Below are 9,282 nucleotides of genomic sequence, written 5' to 3'. Positions count from 1 at the left end.
TTAATTGCAAGCGGAAGATGAAAAGTGGAAAAGCACCTTACAGCTTACTTAGGATGTGCTGTACTAGGGTAGACAAGATTGGATGAGCTGGAAACTGCATGTGGAAGACAGCAGAGCAACAAAATAGAGGGAACCCACGTCACTGAAAATTCTCAGTCTTCCTGACACTTGACCTGGAATGTTTTAAGGGAGAGAAATAAAAATTCCTTTGTGTTTAAAATACAGTTGTGATTTTTATTTTTTCATTCTCAGTCTATTCTAACACCACTGCACGGTTAGTGGCAGAATGCCAGGAGCCTTACTACACTGGGGTTGATGGTGGGGAGAATGTGAAACTTGGATGACAGGGTGAGGCTTAAAAGGGAACATGTTGAGTAACAGCAAAAAAACCCAGTTTGGGGCCAAAGATTTAAAGAAGCAGATTCTTCTCTGAAGACATGAGGAGTAAGTTGTGTGATAATGGTGTGCGTTTTGTGTGCATGAATGGACATTGTAAATGTTGAATTCTAGGCTCCGACAATCACTGTCAACAGAAGATGAAGCTGCAAATATTTATGTTTTAAAACTTAAATTATAAGGCTAGTTAAATGTTTCTAATGACTAGTTTTAATGTTCATGGGTACATTTTACCTAAGTGACCATTTACATTGTATAGAAAAAGATTCATCTTAAGCACACATTGGATATTAAGAATTAGTTTGAGGAAGAGGTTTTTTGTGGATTCTTTCATACTGCAGAGGAAAAACCATTTGCCTTCTGGGGAATTGAGCTAAATTCTAATCTAGTCTTTAAGACTAGAATGCTAAAAACAAAAACATGAAGGAAATTAAAACCCCTTATAATTAAATTGATTTGTAAAAACATTGTTACCGGAAATTGATTGGACTCAAGGCCTTCTTCCAGAAAATAAGGACTTGATTGATTGTCAGGCTTATATTAGGTTCTGAACCTTAATGCTATGCATTTGTACTTATTAAAAATTGTTTCAATGAAAAGTACATTAGCAGTATGAACTTCTGGTCCAGTTGGAAGTTCTTCCATTTGAAAAATGTGATATTTGAATGGAATCATTTGAATCCTTTTATTTTCTAGCCCCCCTCCCCCACACTGGATAGAATTTAAGCTAGAATTTTCCCTTTGGATAGAAGAACAAAAAATGAACCTGTTATTTGTAAATTGATATTTAGTAACTAGTGATAAACTTGAAATACTAGAATACATTATAAGCCTCAATCATAGGTAGTTTTATGAAAATGAATCTTTTAGCTGTCTTTTGAACCTGTATTCACATTGGTTTTCAAGATATTTTAAGCTATATTTTTTCCTCTTTTCAGAACTGCTTCTTATTCTGGGGCTACTTTTTTTTAAATTGTGTAATTCACAAGGGGCTGCAATTTTTTTTTTTTTTTGGATAAGGCTTATAACTATGGCTGGATATTTTGCTCTAGTCTTCTAAGAAGGAGCATTCTATTTTTGAGTCACTCCTAAAGTCATGTGGTAGTTAACTTTGGAGACTATTTTGCATATGAGTGCTGATAAAATTAAAACCCAAGTAGATCTCATTGCATGTCACCCTATGAATGTTGACAATGGAAGGAATAACTTGCTTGTAGAATACTGTCACTTCTGGACTGAAAAGCTGAGGGAGAAAGTTAATTTTCTTTTTTGCGTAAGTCAGAAAAACTTACAGCTGGTGTTCCCAGTTTCCTGGTTGACCTTAGCAGATGAAGTGAACAGATGTGTTAATTCAGACTGAAGAAATTATCTGAATCTTGGTTTGTGTAGATTTACAATCTACATGCCATATTAACTAAATCAGATCGCTTTTACAGTTTCTTATGTGTACATAGGTTCCCTTCCAGCTCCTTCATATCCATTAGTCCTTGAACTTTCTAAACTGGCATTGAAAAATTACAATGTTTGGTTGCACCAATTTTAGAAACTTATGCAGTACAATATGTGTTATTTTTCTGAGGCAAAACCAAAGGTAAATTTCTGAAGGTTCTTGCTGTCTTCCTTAGCAGCATTTGATGGAAGATCTTTTATACACTTGTCATAGATAACAATAAACCAGATTGCAAATCCTTTTTTAAAATCTTAAACCAGATTTTTGGTCCAAATTGTGTAGGCTAAGTTAAACTTAAAATACATTCTATTAACCAATATGAGTGTATTTCTGTAAGCATAGTTATGTTGAAATAAAGTTTTAAAAAGCAAACAAACAAAAAATATCCAGTTTGGCTGAAGAGAACAGAGATATAAGGCCCAAAAGAAAGGACTAGATCTCATGAGCCCTGTAGGTTAGGATAGCAACATGTACATTATCTGTAGTGCCATTGAGCAGAGTGATTGTATAGGCTAGTTGTATACGTACTGTATATAATGGTTTACTCAGCACCCATCCAACTCAGTTTCCCCTTTTTTCACTCATCAAAGCTGGAAAACAGAAGTCTCAACTTCCTAGCCTCATTTGCCACTAGGGGTGGCCAAGTAGCATAGACTGGGCCAATGAAACGCAGGTGGGAATTTCTGAGGATGGCTTCCTTCTTAAATAGAAAGGTAAGGGGAGTTGGGAGAGTTAGCATGGGGAGAAGTGCTAGATGTGGGTGATGGGGAGGAAGGCAGCAGATCACACTACCACGTGTGTGCCTATGCAACAATCTTGCATGTTCTTCACATGTACCCCAAACCTAAAATGCAATAAAATAAAATAAAATTAAAAAAAAAAAAGAGAGAAAGCTAAGCCCTTCGGAAAGGCTTTTGGCTTTTGCTCCTCCCTTTCTTTTTGCCTGGAATGAAGATAGGATGCCGGGACAGAGCAGGCATTTAATGAGTTTGCCCAAGGTCAGAGGGGCACATTAACGACAGAGCCCAGCAAGAGAAGGAGCCTGTGTCCTCGATGGCAGCCTCAAGGCAACAACTCCTCTGAACTTCTTATTTGAGGAAAACAAACTTTAGTGTTTTCCAGGTTTTTTGTTACATGGAGCGAAGTGATTTCTAACAGGCACAGTGGATATGAACAAAGACTGTGGCATCAGAAAGACCAGAGTGAGTCCCATATCTTTCTCACTAGCGAAGTGAGTAAATCACCTAAATCTCTGAACCTCTCATGTTTCTCATCTGTAAAATGAAGGTAAAATAGCACCTACCTCAGGGATGTGGTGAGGAGGAATGACTCAGCCTATGATCCCATCAGCACAATGTTTGCCACACAGGTACTTAACATATGTTAGTGATTATTATGATGAAGACATGGTTAGAGAAATTTAATTATAATGGATGGTAAAAGTTGCCCTTTTTAGTTCTTTAAAAAACCGAACATAGTTTCTGCATGTGTCCGTATAAGGTCTTTGATAAAATTGTCCCTCCTTGTTCCAGCAACTTCTAACGCTGGCTCTAACGATTTGTCATCACATCTAGCTGTGCTCTTGCTTTACTAACAATGCCTTTGACTTTTGAGGCTTTTGAACAGACTTTTCATGAGTCTGAGAGTTTGCTAATCAAAGCCAACTCCAATGCTTCTTGATGTAGCTTTCTTCAGCATCCCTCTGTAATCTTCAGCAATAATGCTTACTTAATGATAACAACCTAAGTCACATGGTATTGCAAATACTTGCTTATCTATTTGTATTGTCTGCAGACCTAATTTCTTCAAGAGTGGGGACTATATGTTTTACACCTTTGCATTGTGATTAGCTGATATTCAAAATATATTAGTTGCTTGTTTTCTTTATCTACAGTATGAGTTCCACATTGGTAGTACCTATCAGTGCCTAAAACAGTCATTGGCACACAATAGATGCTCATTAAATATTTACTGAGTGAATGGCAGTTCCTCAATAGATTTTCTGAATAAAATTCTGCCAGGCTCTCAAGACAATGTTTGTGAAGGTTAATTTTAAGTTTCAACTTGACTGGATTTAGGAATTCCAGGGGAGCTGGTTAGCATTATTTCTGGGATATCTGTGAGTAATTCTGGAAGAGATTGGTATTGGAATCAGTGAACGGAGTCAGAATCTCCTTCACCCAATGTGGGCAGCTGCTATCCAATTGGCTGAGGGCCAGATAAAAAGGCAGAGAAAAAGTGAATTCTCTCTCCTCTGGAACTGGGACATCCATCTTCTCCTGCTCTTGGATATTGGAACTCCAACCAGATTCTCAGGCCTTCAGACTTGGACTGAGCCATGCTCCTAGTTTCCCTGGCACACAGCCTATGGTGGCACTTCTCAGCCTCCATAATACCGTAAGCCAATTCTCCTAACAAACATCCCCCCATCCATATATATATATATATTCATCAACTTTAAATGGGGTTACATCCCAATAAGCCCATTGTAAATTTAAAATATTGTCAGTTGAAAAATGTATTTAACACACCTATTTCACTCAATGTCAGAGCTTAGCCAAGCCTACTTAAATGTGCTCAGAACACTTACGTTAGCCTACAGTTGGACAAAATCATCTAATACAAAGCCTCTTTTAGAATAAGGTGTTGAATATCTCATGGGATTTACCGAACAGAGTATACTGAAGAGTGTCAGTTGTTTACTTGTGATCCCATGGCTGACTGAGAGCTGTGTCTTGCTGCCACTGCCCATAATCACAGCAGAGTATTGCTATCTTGTGAAGAGATTAAAATTCAAAGTAAACTTTTCACTGAATGCATATTGCTCTCACACCATCCTGAAGTTGAAAATCACAAGTTGAACCATGATAAGTCACGGACCATCTGCATATAGTCTACTGGTTTTGTCTCTCTAGAGAATGCTAATACAGATTTTGGTACCAGAGGTGGTTCTAGAGGAATCAAATTTTAAGGATGAGTTTCCTGAGTTGGTTTTGGGGTTCCTGGAATTGGCTCTCTAGCCTGATTAGATTTAAAAATGCTAAAGGCTCTACCTATTTAATTTTTTGTTTTGAGATGGGGTCTCACTCTTGCCCAGGTTGGAGTGCAGTGGCATCATCATAGCTCACTGCAGCCTTGAATTCCTAGGCCATCCTCCTGCCTCAGCCCTCCAAATTAACTTTTTTTTTTTTGTAGAGATGAGGTCTCACTATGTTGCCCAGGCTGGTCTCAAACTTCTGGTCTCAAGTGCTCCTTCTGCCTCAGTTTCCCAAGGTATTGGGATTACAGGCATGAGCCACTGCGCCCAGCCTGGCTCTCCTTTCAATAGTACAGAGAGCACTGATTATCCATGACATGAACTGTTCATAGAGATATGCAAAATGTCTGCATTGGATATTCCTAATCAACTACTTCTTAGAGGTGAGGAACTTAGTGACTCTGTATATAATACTCCCTGTTTTTCCCTTCCAAGAAGGAGTCTTGCTCTGTCGCCTAGGCTGGAGTGCAGTGGCACGATCTTGGCTCACTGCAGCCTTGCCTCCTGGGTTCAAACGATTTTCCTGCCTCAGTCTTCCAAGTAGCGGAGATTAGAGGCATGTGCTACCACGCCTGGTTAATTTTTGTATTCTTGCAGAGACAGGGTTTCACCATGTTGGCCAGGCTGGTCTCGAACTCTTGACCTCATGATACGCCCACCTCAGCATCCCAAAGTGCTGGGATTACAGGCATGAGCCACCATGGCCAGCCCTATAATATTTTAAAATATTTGCGGAACTCTAAGAAATGTAACAATGTTGGTTGGTTGCTCCTAATATTGTTGGTCAAAGTTATTTAAAAAAAAAAAAAAAAAAAGGATGACTTCAGAAACTCAAATTCCTGGCTCAAGCTCCACATAAGTAACCTAAGGGCTTCTAGGTGTGCCCTGAAAGAGGATCTTCTCCTGTAGCCATGAGCCTAAAATTGCTGAAAATTAAACACCAGTCTTTATCATTTGATTGGTGCAATTACAAAAGGTGAACTCTGCCTCATTGTGTCTACTGGTACAATGGGCCACAGTGATTGAGAGTGAGATTCTAAAAGTTGGAATGGGGACATGTGGGAAGACCGTGAAGCCAGGAACCTTGAGGTCTTTTTTTTTTTTTTTTTTTTTTTTTTTGAGACAGTTTCACTGCTGCCCAGGCTGCTGGAGTGCAATGGCATGATCTTGGCTCACTACAACGCTGACTTCCTGGGCACAAGTGATCCTCCCACCTCAGCACCCCCGAGTAGCTGAGACTATTGGCACATGCCACCATGCCAGGCTAATTTTTATATTTTTTCGTAGAGTCAGGGTTTCACTATGTTGCCCAGGCTGGTCATGGACTTCTACGCTCAAGAGTCCCACACACCTCAGCCTCCCAAAGTGCTGGGTCCTACATTCTGATGAGTTGTTTCTGCCAGCTGAGGTGGCCTCTTCAACCTTGTTGGGGTTGGTAATGGCCTTTCCAACTCTGTCTGAGGGGTTAATCCTGCATTGCCTGAGGAAATAATAATGACCTCCACTGAGACAGCTGCCAAGCAAGACAATGCTGATTTTCCTCAGGACCCACCCCACCACTGCTCTATGCTCCTAGACTTGTAACTAGACTCAAGTCCCAGCAGATCCCTAATGTGAGGTAAAAAGTGTGGCCCATGAGGAGCTTCATCACACTCAAAAGAACCACTTGAGTTTTCTAACTTATATAAGCAGATATCTGGGGAAAATGTATGGGAACAGATGTTCAGGATGTGGGATAATGGTGGAAGCAAAAGGGACAGAGAGCTTATTTGAAGAAACAATGGCCACAAACTTCCCAAATTTGAGGAAGAAAATGGACACCCAAATTCAAAAGTTAAGCAGTATTTGACTAGGCTGGCTACCTGATAACTGGTAAATTTTCAATAGTTTTAAAGTAGTTTTATCATCCAGGTGAACATAACCACTACTTTGGGTTACTTTTGTTCAGTGGAGGAACAGACATAAAGAAGCAAACCTGCAGGTCCGTTAGTGTTTTGTTTGGGTAAGGGGGAAAGTAGAAGACAGACTCTCAAGGTACAGGTCTGGGGGAAAGGACTGTGTAGGAAGGGACAGTTTCTACTTAGTTCTAGTGAATTCCTTTGGTGCTATGTTAAAATAAGGGAAAATATCCAGTCCACAGACTTTAAAATACTGGATATGATACAATCAATAATCTCTCCCTTTGAATGAATCTTACCAAAGAGCCAAGTATGCCTTGAAATCACTCTGACTCTGTTCTATAACCTAATGCAACTTGTTTTAAGTGGTATGCAACTTGTTTTATGGTATAAAATATCAAATATCCTCTAAATCCATAGTTCTTGGAGTTTTACAGGATCACAGGCCTCTCTGAGAATATAAAACAAAGTATAAACCCTAGTATCCCCTCCCCCAAAAATAAATCCATACAAAAAAATTCACAAAAAATTTCAAAAGTTTTACAGATTGCAAGAATCCCATCCATATATGCTTTATATATCTGTGGGGACTACAGGTTTAGAAAACTTTACTTTGATAAAAACTGTGGTATTGTATGTCTACAATGAAGACGTAGAATAAATGCTCTACAGGTTCCTTCAGGTTGAGAGTGAGGGGCAATGAAAAACAAAGTCTAATAATAAACCAACCAATTTAGAGAGTTTGTATAGGAATTGGGATAGGTAGGTTACCAGAAATGTGAGAAAGAACTTCTGTGGTTATTATAGTAAAAAGAATATTAGAACTGGAAAATTAAGAGGACATAACCTCTGCTATCCTTTAAGAATTTAAATCCAAGCAGGGTGTGTATATATATTCATAGCAAAATCCTGAGTCAGCAAGAGAGACTACCTCACCAAGAAACCATTAACATTATATAGAAGAGCAGTGATTCATAACTACTCAACATTTATTGAATGTGTGAGGTGTTAAAAATGTTTAGAATTTTGTTAATAAAATATATTAATGTCTGTATTATGCTTTTGAATATGCTAAATCATGTAGTTAACTTTACATTTCCTTCAATAACTTTATTCTTTACAAAATATACAAATAAATAAAACAATTCACCTTTTAAAAGTATTACCACGTGCAAGAAGAAGGTAATTCCTATCACCATTCTAAATTACCACAATGCATCGTTTCCTCCTCCCTTATTTTTCAACTCTAGTGGTAAAGTTAAAAGACTGAATTGAAATTAAGCTGTACTATGACATCATTAGCAGGGACAGACACATAAAGTCATTTCCAAACAAGGAATGCTGAACCTCCCGAAAAGGGATGAAGAGGAGTCTACTGAGTTTTGCACTCAGGTACATCTTTTCCTGAGGAGGCGTGCCAAGGACCTGGTTGAGAATCCACACTCTCTGCTCCTGCATTTTGTATCTCTGAGAAAGAAAATGAAAACAACATTAATCCTATTATAAAAATACACAAAAACCAAGCACAGCTGGAAATAGAAAGGACTGTTAAGACAGGAGAGATGTGAAGAATGACAAATGGCAATATGGTTCATCATGTTTGGTCATGAAGATGGTGTATTTCACCTCAGAGTTGGAGAAGTTTACTCTCCATTTTGTCTTAAAATGAACAATTAGAAAAACCATAGTTAAACTGAGAAGTAATAAAGTTTTATTGGGAATTCTTCAATTTGAAATTCAAAGTGAACCAAACATGGACTGATTTTTATTTTCTTTCTTCCTATTTTTCAAAATAGTATGCTAAACAAATAGTATTTTAGAGAATATTTAGCCATGTTTGGAAAGCTTTCTACGATCCTTTAAAAAGGACTTTAGCTGCATCTATGTGATTATAAACAGTATTCATTTTACAATTATTATATTTATGAAAGTAAATATAGCATAACTGGTCTTGGCAATTACCTTAGTTTGTTAAGGTAATTTAGATTACCTTTTATAATTAAAAGTACAAACTCACGTTTACTTTTTAAAAGACTGCTATTAATTCAAACTGGGCCTATCTCCTTTAATTCTGAATTGGTCAGTTTTTGATTTAGGTATTCCTCTAGGCTACTCTTTTATTAATCTAAAAACAGTACCAGCGAGATCCATGTATTAACAAAGGGACTCAAACATTTTTATTTGCAGTTTGATGAATTCACATTATGCATATGCCTCTGGCACTAGCAGACAAAATCAGAAGGTGATTACAGCTGGGTGTGGTAGCATGCACTTGTAGTCCTTGATGCTTGGGAGGATTGCCTGAGCCGAGGAGTTCAAGGCCAGCCTGGGCAACATAGAGAGACAGTCCCATACAAGTGTTACGTAGCCAAGAGAAGGTCCTTACATGTTTGTTAAATACTACTTAATGAAGAGAATACTTCAAACTTTTTTTTTTCCCAAATGTTTTTGTGCCTACCTATCTCCCTAAGAACACTTTTAAACTGTCAACTTGATCTAAT

At 38.1% G+C, this 9,282-nt stretch overlaps 1 protein-coding gene across 10 annotated transcripts in view; it reads right to left on the bottom strand.

The window, feature by feature from the left end:
• Positions 1–7,748: 7,748 nt before the first annotated feature.
• Positions 7,749–9,282, bottom strand: part of CENPE (centromere protein E) — an 83,576-nt gene continuing 82,042 nt past the window's right edge. For all 10 annotated transcript variants that reach the window (XM_032261576.1, XM_032261577.1, XM_032261582.1 and 7 more), the window contains one exon: positions 7,749–8,248. In XM_032261576.1, coding sequence (XP_032117467.1) covers positions 8,154–8,248 — 95 coding nt within the window. In that variant the 3' untranslated portion in view covers positions 7,749–8,153. The remainder of the gene's footprint in view (positions 8,249–9,282) is intronic.

This window comes from Sapajus apella, unplaced genomic scaffold (genome assembly GCF_009761245.1).
Source record: "Sapajus apella isolate SASKATOON/1434 unplaced genomic scaffold, GSC_monkey_1.0 scaffold124, whole genome shotgun sequence".
In the NCBI taxonomy this organism is placed as follows: Eukaryota; Metazoa; Chordata; class Mammalia; order Primates; family Cebidae; genus Sapajus; species Sapajus apella.
Note: the sequence above shows the minus strand (reverse complement) of the source record. Positions and strands in the feature narration are given on the sequence as shown.